This window comes from Caretta caretta, chromosome 26 (genome assembly GCF_965140235.1).
Source record: "Caretta caretta isolate rCarCar2 chromosome 26, rCarCar1.hap1, whole genome shotgun sequence".
Taxonomy (NCBI): domain Eukaryota; kingdom Metazoa; phylum Chordata; order Testudines; family Cheloniidae; genus Caretta; species Caretta caretta.
Genome location: NC_134231.1, coordinates 2,604,355 through 2,620,494, shown reverse-complemented (window position 1 = coordinate 2,620,494; position 16,140 = coordinate 2,604,355). Strand labels below are relative to the sequence as shown.

General features: G+C 50.6%; 1 protein-coding gene across 2 annotated transcripts in view; it reads left to right on the top strand.

The window, feature by feature from the left end:
* The window catches only part of ADGRA2 (adhesion G protein-coupled receptor A2), a 102,855-nt gene that overhangs the window by 46,141 nt on the left and 40,574 nt on the right, over window positions 1–16,140 (top strand). The window contains exon 1 of one of the 2 annotated variants that reach the window (XM_075123494.1): window positions 13,414–13,433. The exons of the other annotated variant lie outside the window; for it this stretch is intronic. Coding sequence (XP_074979595.1) covers window positions 13,429–13,433 — 5 coding nt within the window. The 5' untranslated portion in view covers window positions 13,414–13,428. Of the gene's footprint in view, window positions 1–13,413; window positions 13,434–16,140 lie in introns of those variants that run through there. 2 annotated transcript variants of the gene reach the window in all.

Sequence of the window (16,140 nt, the reverse complement as noted above, 5' to 3'; positions counted from 1 at the left end):
TGAAAACAGGGCTTGGCCACGCCATGTGTGGCCAATGTTTTTCTTCGCTCTTACTGCAGTGAGTTTGTTGGCTGTCACTCCCCACCCCAGAGGAGATTGCATTTCTCTAAGGTGTTAGATCCATGTGCCTTGAGGTCCTGTGGGAATGAAATGCACTACAGGGGTATGTCTGACGTGCTCTCTGGCCAGTCCAGAGTTCTCTGGTGTAAGGGTGGGTGTGTATAACGTATATGGAAGAGGGTTCTGCTGTCACTTGGGGAATCAGCAGCAGGAGCAGTTCGACTGATACGAAAGTTGACGGTGATGCGCCCTTGCTGCTTTTGTCCAAGGAGCTCTGTGATCTACAGATGGTAACTAGCCCCATTGCGAAGCCAGCGTTCTCACTGCTGTTTTACGGATAGGGAAATTGTGGCAGGCTAGGCTAAGCAACTTGTCCCTACTCTAAGCCACCAGGCCCACGTACTTCCCCAGCGCTGGTCGCAGCACAGCTAGGAATTGGTACTGTCTGTAAGACCGAGGCATTCCCTAGCTTCTGTGCAAATGCGTAATGGAGAGCAAGGAGGGGTAACTAAACAGTGCCCGGACTGTGGCAGTGGGACTGGGGAGGTGGGGTCTGGGCTCTTGCAAATGTCTCTTGCTGGGCAATGTAGGTTATTTGGCTTAAAAACAAAGCCCTGAACCAGGTGTCAATTCCTGCAACCCCTCCCCTAACCCCCACATGGCACACCTGCTGTCCCTGCCTCCTGGACTATCTGCCGCACACCCATCCGCCCTGCTAGCTTCTAAAAGAAAAGCTTCTGCAAGGCCTGGTTTGGGTCTGCTCTTTCTGCAAGCTAAACAACGCCGTGCAGGTAGCAGAGCTGTGTCCTGGGGGTGGCGAGAAGAGAGGGCATGTGGAGGAGGAAAGCGGGAGAGGCCACAGAAGAGAGCTCTACTGTACTGTGTCAGGCCCGAGTGACATGCATTGAGTCCCTGCACAGCTGGTGGGGAGTGCACACAAATACCCCATTCACGCTGGGCTTCCGAGTCCCCTCTGCAGCACTCACCAAGGCTGCTAATGACTTGCCGGCTGGGAGGGAGGCGTGTGGCTGTCTTAAAGCTTCATAGCCACGCAGGGAACTGGGGCCGTGAGAGCGCTTGTCTGGGGGTCACGCGGCCGAGTCCATGGTCTCCGCTGACTTCGGGGGGAGGCTGGGAGAGTGAGCGCTCAGCGTGTCAGGTCACTTGTACTGAGGGGCCGCGGGAAGGACTGAGGTGCCCGATTTTAGGCTTCTGAATTGGAAAACTGTCTGTGTGGCCCCATTTCTCCTCCGGTCTGGGCATACTGATAGCCACCTGCCTTGGCAAAGTGCTCCAAGCTACACGGGCAATAGGCAGGCTCTAAGTGGGGCTATTTCCCTTCGGCACACCTGGCCCTGCAGATATCTGTGACTCCATCAACCGGGCTGTCGAGGAAAAGGGCTGAACAGACCCCTGTAAGTGCCAGGTCCCACGTTCCAATGCTGGGTGAAAGGGAGTGTCTGGCATGATCCGAAGGTTGCCTGAGCAGCCTCCCAGAGATGCTAGGCGATGGAAGAGGCTGGGAGAGGCAGGGTGTGTTCTGCTAATGGAGAGTGAGGGGCTATAAGGGTGGGGCTGAGAACACTGGGGGGGGGGATTCAGGAGGAAGTGGGGGAGAAGGCTCACGCTCCCTGCAGCCAGTGAAGCAGCTGGTACGATTCCCATTCACAGAGGCCACTGAACAGTGGGTCTGGTGAAGAGTGTGTCCCCGTAGTGGAGGTGAAGTGGCATGGCCCAGCAGGCTTGGGAGCTCTGCTCTGGTGCTGCTGGTTACTCCTCGTGGAGAGCCAGGCCTGACAGAAGCCTGGGTTTCATTAGCTCCAACTCAGGAAGCATTTATTAACGTGAACCATGGTCTCGTTACATGGCATGCACCTGCCTAAGCCAATAGCAGATCCCAGCTGCTCTGTCAGGATGGAGCTTCTGGAATGTATGTGACATGCTGGGAAGCAGGCAGGGCTGTCGTGTGACTGCAGCTAGCAAAGCTTGCCTTTCCCTGCAGAAACCTTCCATAGCATGCGCTGGCTGCAGCCTGAGCAGGAAACTGAGAGATTGGTGGGGGGCTTCCAGCTGTTTCCGGTACATTTGCATATACGTGTGTCCCTGGCACATGCGTTTATATTCTCCTTTTTGAGGGCCATATTTCCGAAAGGACTTGAGGCCACGTTTCCCAGTGCTCTGCACCTGCAACTGAGGCCAGATTTTCAGCAGAGCTCAGCAGCCAACGTTCACCCAACCTGCGGAGCTCATCCAGCCCCAAGTGTGGGTGTGCGAATTCTGGCCTTGGTATCGTGTCTTCCTTGTCGAGGGCGGGCAGGGACTGCCCCTTGAATGGTGCAATGCACCTGGCCCAGTGGAGGTGCTACTCTAAGCAAACCAACAAGTTACACGAATAGTGTGCATCTTTTGGCGTGGCCTGGGCTACAGGCTTTAGACCTAATGGCAGTGCCATTTTTCTGAGCCTGTCTCCAGTGTGTCTGGATGGGACACTTGCCCAGATTCAAAGCTGCGGCTGAAATTGTCAGTGCAGCCTAGGGGCTTTGGTTACATTCCTCCTGTTAAAGTTAAGGGAAAAGATGTGCCTGAATCCCCTAGTCTGCTTTGGGAAGCCTCCTCCAAATGTACTGGTGAAAGCCAGATGTCCTGATCTGTGTGACTAACACCTGAGCCTGAGATCGTTACTGTGGAAAGAATTCTCTCCTCCTCACCACTGCGCTTGATTTCAGCACGTCACTCACCTTGGCCAGTGAAAACAGGGACTAGAAACTCTGTCATTTGGAAGCTTGTACCTTCCACCAACAGAAGTTAGTCCAATAAAAGATATTCCCTCCCCTTCCTTGTCTCGCTCATATCCTGGGACCAGCATGGCTACCTCAGCACGGCAAGCAACTTTCTGTGGAGTCAGTTTCCTTTTCCGACGCCCATGTGCTAGCGTAGCATGATGCTGTGATGTTTGGGTTGCAAACACTTTAGGGGAAGTTTGTCCAAACGTTCTTTACAATGAACTGCTTTTTAAAAACAAACAAACAAACCAGGAAATCCCCTGTTAATATTTAGCTTTGCCCAGTTGTTTTTTTTAACTACACTCTAAATTTGGGGCCTAAATTATTTGTCGCTGTCCCTTTAATCCGAAATTGTTTTATTCTCCTTCCCCACTTTCTTTCAAAGTGTCGGGTCGTATCCTCCCCTTGATCCTGGCGCGAAGCTCTCATTAATGGGAGGGGAGTCATGCGCCCATAAGGGTAGAAAACAGCCTGGAATATGTTTAAAAATTTACTTTATGGATCTGAATCCTTAAGCAACACATTCAGTGGGGGAGGAATCACAGCCAAGGATGGTCTGAAAATATACCCTCTTGTAGGAGATTGGATTTCCTGTGTCAACAGCCTCCATGTTTGTTCCACACAATCCTTGAACTTGACTTCTGAGTTCCTGCCTTTTCTTCCACCCTCCCACCCCTTTGCATACAAATCTGAAAAACTCTTGTCTAATTGGGTTGGACCCCTGGGTGCTGAAAATCTCTTTAAAGTCTCATTCTTCTCGTAGCCCTGAACAAACAGTACGTCCTGATCCCAGTGTGCGCAGAGCGGCATTAACCTCCCGGTCACCTCTGGAATGTTCAAATCACGCTGGGAGCCCAGAGCCATCAGGTGGGGGGTGGGCTGCTCCCTCTTTAGCGTCCCCCCCGCCCTCCCGAGCACGCACTCCCTCCCCCCGATTGCCACTCACTCCAGTGAGTAGCGCAGCGTGCTCTTCGGAAAGTAATTGTCCTTGACAAGGGCTGTTATTGTTTTTCATTGGCTTGATTCGGAGCTGCAGAGATAACACAGTGAACCCCTGCCCTCGATAGCTGGACGGGGGAGGGACGGGGAGGGGAGCAGGTGGCTGTCCCCACAGTGCCAGTGCCCAAGGAGGACTGGCTGCTGGTGTTTCTCTGTGGAAACGTGCACCCTGTTTTTTTCAGAGGTGCTGAGCACCTGCAAGGCCCATCCCATCTTGGATCTCCCTTTGGCTGTCCGCAGTGGTATGATGTGTGTGTGCAGGGACAGGATGAGTTCTGGGGAGTTAGCAGGGATGGGAGTTGCTCCCCTTTCTCTGCATTTACCAGGCAATAAAACCCAGGATTTGTTTCCTAGAGAAGGCTGAGTTTGCTGGCCTGGTCCCACTCCCCCTCCTACCCATCAGCCTTGTGCCTCTTCCTATGGGAAAGTGTCCAGCTGATGGCAGCAGGAATACAGGGCTGAGGAACTGCAAGGAAATCTTGGAGCGGGGGTGCCATTTAAATGCACATGCCCTATCCAGCCCATCTGTTGTGACTGAGAAACAGCACAGCACGGGAGTGCAGTTGTCACAATCCATCCCTGAGGTGGCTGCATTTTCCTGGCCAGTGACTGACCCTTGTAGATGTATAGTTTCTAGCATGCCTTGGTATCTCTGGCTGTTGGGTTGTATGGTCATTGTTCTGATGAACAGCCCGGGGCAGCCATGACTCAGACCCCTCTGGATGGAGCTGTGGTCTCTTGTGTCTGTCTTGCCTGCCATCGCCTGAGCATAGGCCATGTGCTGCTTGTTATCTGTGCGTCAGGCGGGCACAGAGTGGGTGCCCTGGAGATGCCCAGTGCTCTGGGATTTCAACTCAGCCTCTCTAATGATTTGCAGCGACGTCATGAGATTAATGAGTCTCAGTGGGGCTGGAATGCAGCCGGGGTCGCCGCGCTCATTAGAAACAGATCAGCTTGGAACTGTCCTTTCCCACCAATCTAACCTGCGCTGGGAAGCCCCCAGGTGCACGTGTCACATTTCCCTTGTGTGTTGGAGATGCCTGTTGTTTGTTGGGTCCCAGTCCAGACTCATTTAGCTCAGGCGCACTAACAGCCACCGGGTGGGAATGGCTTTCGGACCTGGCTGGATCTGAGCTTGTGACCTGGAGAGAAAGGGGTGTCCCCTTCGGACAGTGCAGAGTGTCTCAGCTGAGCAGTGATGGGGAATTGGGCTTTCTCTGAATTGTGGCCGTGGTGCATTGATGATGCCGTGGCTCGGCAGGGTAGGGCTGTTCTGATTCCTCACAAACGGGTTGACTAGTTCAGTTTAAAGATGAAGCAAACAGCCAGCTCCTGACTCTCTGTGGGGCAAATTAATCTGGGGCCTTTCCCCCTGTAAAGGCACAGGCTGTGTGCACCGCAGGAGTCCCCCAGAATCTGAATCTCGGGTGCCGTGGTTGGGTGCGAGAAGATGCTTGCCGGTGTGATGGAGCCAGGCATAAACTAACCCTCCCAATTCCACCTGCGGGATGTAGGAGCATCATGCCTCCCATTGACTGTGTCCAACCCAGAGACAAGAACCCAGGAGCCCTGTATCCTGGTCTTCCTGATAAGTAACTGTTAGACCACGTTTGTGTCTCCTACATTGATTCCACGGGAATCTGGCCTTGCTACATCAACCCTCCCCGGGATGAACCCTCCAGTAACTGATGGGATTTCGGAAGACGCGTCCCCTGAGGGTAATTTACTCCATAATGGGGTTTCTTGCACCTCCCTCTGTGATGGGCTAGGGAGGGGACGCCCCGTTGACCTGCCAGAGCAGTTGTTATGTTAGGGCCTTAGTCTTCCCAGCACTTTCAGGGGTTTAATTAACAAAATGAAATGTGCACCCTGGAGAGAGGAGTAAAGCTGTGATGCTTTTACCCTGTGGTTTCATTTTAAAGACACAGCAACTCTACTGCTTTCTGAACAGTGTCCCCCGACCATCTGGGCTGTGTCCAACATACTTGGCTAACTCTGGCATTTGGCTGGCACGCTACAGCGAATAGTTTCTTGCGCTCTTCGCTTAGGAGTTGCAGGCGGAGAGCCTCTCGGCGCCAAGTCCAGGAGCGTTGCACCTGCCTCTGCATTGTACTGAGAAGCCCCTGCCCCTAGACCGTGCTGTGGATTTGATTACGTATATATTTGGGTTGAGTGTAGCTAGCAGAGATGGATCCAAGTGCAACATTGGGCGTTGCAGCAAAGAAGCACCGAGGAGGACAGACTCTTGTTCATTTCCAGAACATCAGCAGTCCATCAATGCAGACCCTGTAGGGCTCTTCAGTGCAAACATCCCAGGGAGCTTTATAGGCAGCTCACATGGAAGAGACTCAAAGCTAAAGCACACATTTGAAGTGCCCAAGTAAATAAGCCTTCAGGTTGGGTCTGAGCTGAGCCATGGAGATGTGCAGGCCTTATGTTCCACCCAGTTTACGTGACGGCTCATATACAGACGGGAGCTTCCCAGGAATGTAATTCAGGGAGACAGGAGCATCCCCTGTGCTGCAGCAGGAGAGGCCAGGGGTCTGGCTGCAGTGGGGAGTGGTGGTTAATCAGCCTGGGTGCAGAGCCCATGTTGTCGCTGGTATCCGTTAATACTCAGCATGCTTTTGCTTCCAGAGGAATGATCTGGTTTAGATTTACTGGGAATGGTTTCAATCAAAATGCCGCGGTGCTCAGCAATAGTGATCCGCTGCTCTGAACGTGTCTGGAAGTGAGTGGTGAGCTATGCGGGATAGTCTGCATTTAAGCCCTCTGTTTAAAACAGGTAAAGCCAGAGAGGGCAGATTGTTTGGGGGCTAAAACTGGGAATTGTGAGGCTGGAGCTCCGAGTTCTGTTGTGTGGCTTCCCGGGGCCTTGTAACTACTAATAACCTCTTATGGCTGGATCAGCAAAGGGAGTGACTAGAGAGGGGCTTTTTATTTGACTGTCTAAATGGCACTTCCCATTTGCTAATTGCCTACTTTGCATCCGATGAAATGAGCTGTAGCTCACGAAAGCTCATGCTCAAATAAATTGGTTAGTCTCTAAGGTGCCACAAGTCCTCCTTTTCTTTTTACTTTAACATGCTAACCCCTGGTTCTGGTGATTAGTACTGTGTATGTCCTTGCCTGATTCCAGCTTGAGTAGTTACATGCTGCTGACCTAAAGTCCCCCAGCAGCTTCATGGTCAGATACAACACTCTTCACTTCCTGTCCTAAACTGGTGCTGTTGAACAGCGCTTGTGTACCGTCCAGCATGTGGCTGTGGTTCAATGAGCAATAAAGCATCGCCTTGTGTGTCCCTAGTTGGTATAGCAGTTCGTAAATTTTCTGAAGCACTTTGGATCCTTCAGGCCACCAGATGCTGCTTTTAATTTATTTTTGAATAGAAAAATCTATGCTTCATAAATATCACTTGTGCTTTTATCACATACAGAAATTCAGGCCAGAACTTTTCAACGTTGAAGTCCAAAATTCAGCTCCTAAATCCACACTTAGGCATGGGGCAAAAGGAGTGGCTAGGGGCCAGGACACTGGATGGGGGCTCAAGAGACCGGAATTAAATTCTTGGCTCGGCCACAGACTTCCTGTGGGACCTTGGGCAAGTCACTTAATCTGCCACCTCTCAGCGCCCCCTCTGTATGACGACACCTCTCCTAATGACCTGACGGCGCTCAGCCACAATGGTGATAGGTAGGTAGATAGAAGAAAAAAGCTGGAATTTTGTGGTGGGCACAGCGGTTCCCTTTGACTTTCATGGCGTGGCAGCTCGGAAAATCAGGCCCCAGTCTCCCCTGCGTTTGCAGAGAGCCTGGCTGAAGTTAGCAGAGCCCTGCACAGGGTAACCAGCAGGATCCCAGGTTGGATTTAGGCATCTGGATTCAGCCACCGACATGTTAGAATTTTGGCCTCCAGCCCAAAGGACCATTCGAATCATCCAGTCGGACTCCCTGCTTTATCCAGGCTAGAGAACCTCACCCCGTGATCTCCACATTGAACATTTTGCCCTTCACGTTTGGTCTGAATGTTTCTAGTTTCAACTCCAAGCCGTTTGGCCCTGCTTGGCCTCTGCCTGCTGGCTCACAGAGCCCTCAGGAGAAAGCCAGGCAAATATTGAGCCAGAATTGCTCTGTATTCTGTGAGTTCCCGGGCTGCACAGGTCTGGCTCCCTTCTCTCTGAAGGAATCTGGCCTCTGGAGCGCGAGCAGGTTTCGGGGGGCGAGGGCTGGAACACGTCTGCATGCCAGGAAAGAGGTTAAATTTCTGATTGAGAGCCATGGCTTGCGAACTCTCTCACAGCACTTGTAAATGAGTGTCAGCTGATAGTAACCAGATGGCTGGGGAGGATACACTGGGGGCGATCGGGGGAGGAGTCGGCTCTCAGTGCGGGGTGCTGTGGCAGGAGGTTAGTGAAAGGAGCATGCTGTGTCCTGGTTTGTGTCTCCATCCTGGTAATGCAGATGGCCTTGTGCCCCGAGATGGAGCCAGGGCAAGTACTTAGCACCACACTCCTATCAGAGGGGCCTCCCAGAATTCCCCAGGAGCGTGCTGCGTGTCACCACGCTTGACAAGGTGATAGCATAAGGCTCTGCCATCCTTGTCCTACAGCTTCTCGGTGTCATGCAGGACTCCATGCCCCTGCAACAGAGAGCACAGATTCCCCTGTGCCGTCGCTGTACGTGGCAGGGGCTAGCGCTGAGGGGTCGAGTTCTCCGGGCCCCTGCACCAGATGAAAGCATCTGGTGAACAAAAGGTAGGTCCGGTTCTGCTGCAGCAAACGCAGGTGTTTCTGCCTGTGCTCTGCTGAAATGCTGCACCGCGGTGGGTCTCACAGATTTCCCTGTCATGAGCCACGTCTGTCGTCATAGGTCTTCTGTTGGACCATTCCAAACGGCCGCACATGGGCATGGCTCTATGAAAAGGGGACGAGGGAGGGATTCAGGGAACTGAAACACAGGGGTGGCTCCTTGTTCGCATCTGCCCCGTTCTGTATCCAGGCTGCTTTGGTCTGTCTGTGGCTGTTGGGCTTTGTGTTGATTAGCACCAGATCTCCCCTCCAGGCCACTTTGCACTTGGGCCCTGTCCTGAGCAGCGTTGGCTCCCTCTCCAGTGTCTGGCACCCCAAACGGGTTTCATCCTGGCTGGATTTACACCAGAGATGGACAGGAAGCAACTGCACCTGGAACTGAAAGAGGCTTCGTTCTTTTGGAGTTGAGAGTCAAAAAGCCTCCCCAGTCCTCTTAGAGTCCTGGGCCAGGCTCCAACCACTGTCGCTGCCTGCAGACTGAGAGATGCTTCCCCAGCTTCAGGGACCACCCAGATGTGCCATAGAGAGCACCCACTCTTCACGGCCTGCAGGTTAGAGACCAGCTGCTGGCTTATAATAGCTGTGTTTTTCAAGGAGTCACACCAGCCATCCCCCTGCCTGCTGAAAGCAGAGTAGCCTGTGTGCGCATGTGGCCGGGAGCTGCTTGCTCCTCTTTGCCAGCAATGGTAGCACTTGCCGTGAGCTGAGCGGATGCTGAGGCAGAGCACTGGCTCTGTGTTCATAGGGGTGACAGGGAGAGGGCACTGAGCATCCCTGAGTGCTGGAAATTAGCTCCTGGGGACCTCTGCCGTGACTCAGGCTGCTACGTGACCCTGCTGGTTCTAATCTACACTAAGTGCATTGATCCCAGTTCTTTGCTACCCTAGGGGAGAGGGGGTTACGGTCTTTCTGGCGTTGGAATTAACTTTATCCTCTGTCTACTGGTATTGGAGATGGTGGCCTGCACCCTAAAGAGCACTGGATGGATACATCTGAGTTCAGACACCTGATGATTGCCTCCTACTGGGCAATCTGCTCTTTGGTGTGCCAAGCAGCCATTCAGTGCTAGCTATTGCAGGGGGGTGGTGTTGAATGGGGCCAAATGCAGCCTCGGGGTGAGCAGGTACAATGCCATCCAAATGCCAGGGTGACTCTATTGCAAACCTCGGTGGGTCTCTACTGGCTCCTGGTTGGGAGCTCAAAGCACAAGTGGACTAGTGTGGATACCAGCTCTTCAGATCCGGCAGGTAACTGGACTCCTACCCTGTCTTCAGGAAATGCACCAGCCATGTGTGCAGCTTTCCCTTCTGCTCTGGGTTAAAACTGTCGAGGCTGAAGATGGAGGTACAGTGGGGGGAAATGAGGCTGAAATGGTCACTGTCTTCCCCAGTCCCCCCCGGGGAACATAGCGCAGGGTGCTGCTGAGACAGCACAGACCCGTTTCCATATCATTCTGCCCTGCTCTGTGGGATGTGGTGGAGTCTAAAGGAAGTCTTAGAAAGCAGCCCAGTGCTATACCTGGCAGGAGTACTGAGAGCCTGTGTTCAGATCATGGCCACCTCCCTTGATTATTTTAGGCCCCATGTGTGGAAATTCAGAGAGGGAGAGAGGCAGGCGGCTGCTGAGGAGCTGAAACACATTAGTTTACTCCAGCCCTGAAAGGCTCTGGTGTAACGTTGCCTGGAGTCAGAGAGAAAAGTAGCTTTCATGGTAAATCAATCCCATACTCTGTAAACACTGGCTGGCAGTTTGCTCCGGCTGAAAGCGGCTATTAACTTTCCTTACATGAAAGAGCCGGGAAGGTCTGAGAAATCCTCTTACAGGAACTAATGTGCTGCACAAATACTACTGGGCAGGAGAGGGAAAATATGAACCGGTTTCTCTATTTGCCATCTCTCAGATTCCGACGCTTGGAGCGAGCTAAGAAAGCAGCCAGGGGCAGATTTCCTGCAGCACAGAGGCAGGCGGGCTCTGAAATGTTGGCACAGAAACCTGAGCGAGAGAGCAGGCATAGAACTTTCCAAGGCCTTGTCTATGCTTAAATGTTTTGCCACATGGCTATCCTTAGTGCAGACACAGGGTGTGCCTGTAAAAGGTCCTATTGCTGATCAGGCTCGTGCCAATTCCCCAGCAAAATAAACTCTATCGGCAAAAGCACTTTTTTGCTGGTATAAATGGGTCTGCTCTGCGGCTCTTGCTGGTACAGCTATGTCGGCAAAACATCACACCCCTAACTGACCTCGCTATGCCAGCAAAAGCTGCCAGTCTAGTCTCGGCCTAAGCTGCTATGCGCACATGCCCTTATGAGCAGGTCTGCTACTGCTGCAGGATTATGCGATTGCTTAATCTCGTGTTTACAGCCAGGTTCCTGCAGCAGCGGCACCAGGGGACGAGAGAAGGTGACTTGTGGCTAAGAAGGGATTCATAGATTCTCAAAGCCAGACGAGACCGTTGTGATCAGCTAGTCTGGCCTCCTGCACAACACAGGCCATAGAACCTCCCCAACATAATTCCTAGGACAGAGCTTTCAGAAAAACGGCCCATCTTGATTTAAAAATTCAGTGATAGAGGAGTCCACCACCACCCTTGGTAAATTGTTCCCATGGTTCTCTAAAGAAGCTGTCTGACCTAGTGTGCAAGTCCTCCTTTAAGCTCCGTCGGCCATTACATTTTTTCATTGGTACAAGATCTGAATTCCTAGGGACACTGAGCGACGTCGTCCCCTTGCCTTCTGCCCCGTGTGGGCCTGCTCTGGTCAGGCCATCCAGTACCTCTGTCCTTGGGGGCCCAGGAAAGGTTCACCAGTTCCAAGCAGCCTCAGACCTTGTCTCCATTTCTGTATGTCTAACTCAGCTTGCTCTAAGTTCCGATGGGTGGGCAGCTTTCTGCAAGCCTGGTGCTCTCTTCGGTTGGCTTGTGTGGCGTGGATGTGCGTGCCCCGTGTATTTCAATGATGCCTAAAAGAGCAAAAGCAACTCCTAAAAGTGCAAGTCCAGTGTTGATAGCAATTAATGAGGGCATTCGGGGGCCGTGTGTTCTGATGGGTTATAGCCTTGAGCTGCATTCTTCCTTGGTGCTGCTCCCTCGGTCACACACAGGTGAATTTGGCCCAGTTTTGTGAGTGGACTTTGGGTGGAGGCCTGTTTTTGTGTTGCCCCATGTGTGCATCACCCACGGATCTCCTCTCCTGCTGTCACTGCAGCAGCATGGGAAGCGGAAAGCAGTTTCCAGTGTGCACCTTTATACCTGGGACCTGAAAGTGAGGTGGAGGAAAGACAAAGGAGGGGGGCATAGGGAGTGGGAGGGGCTGGAGGCTGAGAGGAGGGGCTGGACCTGTGCAGAGGGTGAAAATGAAGGCTGTGAGAGGCTGGGGAGCCTTCATTAGCACATGGCGACATGCTGCTCACTGCGCTTACTTCTGTCAAATATCAACAGGGGGCTGATTTGTGCAGGGAGGAGGGAAAATCTTTGGACTGGAGGAAACACTAAGCCAAACAAAAGTCGTGGAGAGAGAAGAGCCTTATCGTAAATCTGCAAGAGAGTGGAGGCTCTGGCCGGCTGGGAAAGGAAGTGACTTAATGAAAAATGTATCCTGATGAGAGAACCACACACTGCACTTGCCTAAGGTTCTGCTTGGCCTCCCCTGAGAGAGTGATGCAAACAATCCCGCAGCCTGGCCTGACCTGGCGCTCCGCGACGGAGCTTCCTCAGAGACAAGCCCTGATTCCAGGCTGGGCCTGTCTCTGGCCCCGGTGGAGGGCTCCAGCCCCCCGTTGGCTGACTGCTCTAACATGGAGACTTTCCAAGGCAGATGTAAACACATGGGCTCTGTCTGGATAATGTCTCTGCACAGCCCACGGCAACAGTGAGCTCGCCTGCAAAATCAGACGGGACAAAGGATTTTCCTCATTAACCCCGTATGGATGGCCGAGGGGGAGCGCAGATTGCAGCTTCCTGTGCGACAGCTATTTGGGGCAGGAAAGAACAGCCTTTCTGAAACCCCAGCAACCCTGTGTGCCCACTGAGGTACCCGGGGAAACCGTAGGCCATGTACGTTTAACAGCAGTTAAATCTTTATGGCTGTTTGATCACATCAGAAAGCACTTAGAAGGTAAGGTTGCCAATTCTGGTTGGATGTATTCCTGGAAGTTTCAATACATGACATAATCTTTAGTTCCTGTAGACTCCAGGACAATCCTGGAGGGTTGGCAGCCCTTTTAGAAGGGCCATTTTGTGGGGGGGGGGCTTAGTGATGTTTAGGGTTGATCTCCACACACAGTTGCACCAATTTTAACCTAAAGCACGATTTTTAAACTGGTTTAGTTAAATGGATGCAAGAGACTCTATGTGAACACTCCCATTTCAGTTTAGACCAGGCTTATTTCCATTTAACTTAAGCCTACCAGGAGCACCAGGTTTAAGCTAAACTGAAATATAAGCCCCTGTGAAACTGGTGCAGGAGAGCCCACAGAAGGGTTTGCACCTGTCTAACTCACTCTGTTTAATGAAACCAGATCAAGTTTGTGGGAAGACAAGGCCTTAATCCATATTAGATTAATCCACTGAATATTCATCTACTGAATGAAGTGAGCAGTAGCTCACAAAAACTTATGCTCAAATAAATTTGTTAGTCTCTAAGGTGCCACAAGTCCTCCTTTTCTTTTTGCAGATACAGACTAACACAGCTGCTACTCTGAAACCTGTCTAAGTACACTATATCCACTGGATCACCCTTGACCGCATATTTGTAGACTCCCTCAAAAAATTCTAATAGATTGATGAGGTATGATGTCCTTTTACAAAAGACGTGTTGACTCTTCTCCAATGTATTGTGTTCATCTATGTCTGATAATTCTGTTCTTCACTGTAGTTTCAACCAGGTTCCCTGGTACTAACCTTAGGTTTTCTGGCCTGTAATTGCCAGGATCGCGAGTGGATCCTTTTTTAAAAATTGGCGTCACGTTAGCTATCCACCAGTCATCTGGTATTGAGGCTGATTTAAGTGATAGTTACATTCCGCAGTTAGTATTTCTGCAATTTCATATTGAGTTCATATTTCATATTTGAGTTCTGCAATTTCATACCATCTGGTCCTGGTGACTTATTACTGTTTCATTTATCAGTTTGTTCCATAACCTCCTCTACTGACCCCTCAATCTGGGATAGCTCCTCAGATTTGTCACCTCAAAAGAATGGCTCATGGCTGGGAATCTCCCTCACATCCTCTGCAGTGAAGATCAATGCATATAATTCATTTAGCATCTCTGCAATGGCCTTGTGTTCCTTGAGTACTCATTTAGCACCTCCATCGCCCAGTGGCCTCACTAATTGTTTGACAGGATTCCTGGTTCTGATGTACTTAAAAGAAATTTTGCAGTTAGTTTTTGTGTCTTTTGCTAGTTGCTCTTCAAATTCTTCTTTGGCCTGCTAATTATATTTTTAGGCTTGACTAGCCAGAGTTTATGCTCCTTTCTATTTTTCTCAGCAGTATTTGACTTCGAATGTTTAAATTATGTCTTTTTGTCTCTAACTGCCTCTTTTACTCTGTTGTTGTGGTATTTTTTGGTCCTCTTACTGTTTTGTTTTATTTTTTTTATTTGGGGGTATACATTTAGTATGAAGCGCTATTAAGGTGTTTTTAGAAAGTTTCCATGGAGCTTGCAGGCATTCCACTTTTGTGACTGTTCCTTTTAATTTCCATTTAACTGGTCTCCTCATTTTTGTGTGGTTCACCTTTTTAAAGGTAAGTGCTACTATGGTGGGTTTCTGTGGTATTTTCTCCCCTACAAGGATGTTGAATTTAATTACACTATGGTTCCTAGTATCAGACTGTTTCAGCTATATTCACCTATTGGCCCAGATCCTATATGCCACTTAGGACTAAACCAGGACTTGCCTCTCTCCTTGTGGGTTCCAGGACTAGCTGCTCCAAGAAGCAGTCGTTAATGGAGCCTAGAAATTTTATCTCTGCATCCCATCCTCTGGTGACACATTCACAGTCAGTATGGGGATATTGAAGTCCCCCATTATCTGTTTTTGTAGCCTCTCTGATCTCCCTGAGCATTTCACAATCACCTTACCATCCTGGTCAGGTGGTCAGTAGTATATTTCTACTGCTATATTCTTTTTATTCAAGCCTGGAATTTCTATCTATAGAGATTCTGTGGTACAGTTTGATTCATTTAAGATTGTTGCTATATTTGACTCTATGCTTTCTTTCCTATCTAGTGCCCACTTCCCCACCAGCCTGACCTGCTCTGTCATTCCAGTATATTTTGTATCCTGGTATTACCATGTCCCGTGGATTATCCTCATTCCCCCAAGTGTCTGTGATGCCTGTTCTGTCAATACCCTCATTTAATACCAGGCACTCAAGTTCCCCCATCTTAGTATTTAGACTTCTAGCATTTGTATACAAGCACTTACAAAATTTGTCAATATTTTGTTGTCTGTCTTTATGTGGTGTAATTGAATGAGACTCTTTTTCAACTGACTGGTTCTCTTCAGTTTCTGGCTGTACTTTATCAACATCTATCCTCTCCTCTTTATTAGGATCCCTTTTAAAAATATCCTCCCCTAAGGGATGTCTGTGTTCGAACCTTGTACTCCTCCGTACCTGTCGGCTTTCCCTCAGCCCTTAGTTTAAAAACTCGTCTATGATCTTGTTAATTTTACAAGCCAGGAATCTGGTTCCACTTTGGTTTAGGTGGAGCTCATCCTACCTGTATAGGCTCCTCCTTTCCCAAAAGGTTCCCCAGTTCCTAATAAACCTAACTCCCTCCTCTGAGCAACATTGTCCCATTCACGCATAGAGACAGTGCAGGTCTGCCTGTCTACGTGGCCCTGTGTGTGGAACTGGAAGTGGAGGATGCTACTGTGGAGGTCCTGGACTTGAATCTCTTTTGTTGTCATAGCTGCACTGAAGTGAATCAAGCTACCCCGTCCAAGTCGAAGTAACTGTGCCAGTTTACCCCAGCTGGGTCTCCCTCCAGCTGGGTGAGCAGTTCTGCAGGAGGCATTCAGCCCTTTCCTTACCTTCCCCCAGCTCTCTCCGAATGCAGTTTAGAGCCCGGTTCCTGCTTTGTGTCATTAGCAGGATAATGTATTGTATTTTAAAAACCCCAAATGCCTGTCTGCATCCTTAGCATGCCCAGCAAGTCAGGAAGCCGGGGCTGAGTGGGATAAAGCCTGTGGTATTCGCTTCTGCTGCTTCCATTGTCGCTTGTTTATGGTGGTGGAATGTTGGGTTAAAGTCCCAGGCACCCAGCTGTCCCAAGGGAACGCTGGATGAACTTGGAAGGGGCGCGGAATGGAGAGTTTATATTATCTCTGGCTGTTTACATTCAGGCTATGGAAGTCTTTGGTCTGTATCCAAGGAACTGTCCCGAAGCAGGACGAGCACACTGCGATTTCTCCTTGCTTGAAAGGGATTCACTGAGAGTTCACCCGTCCTGCTGAACTCCAGCTTCAGATGGTTTTCGCTGACTCGT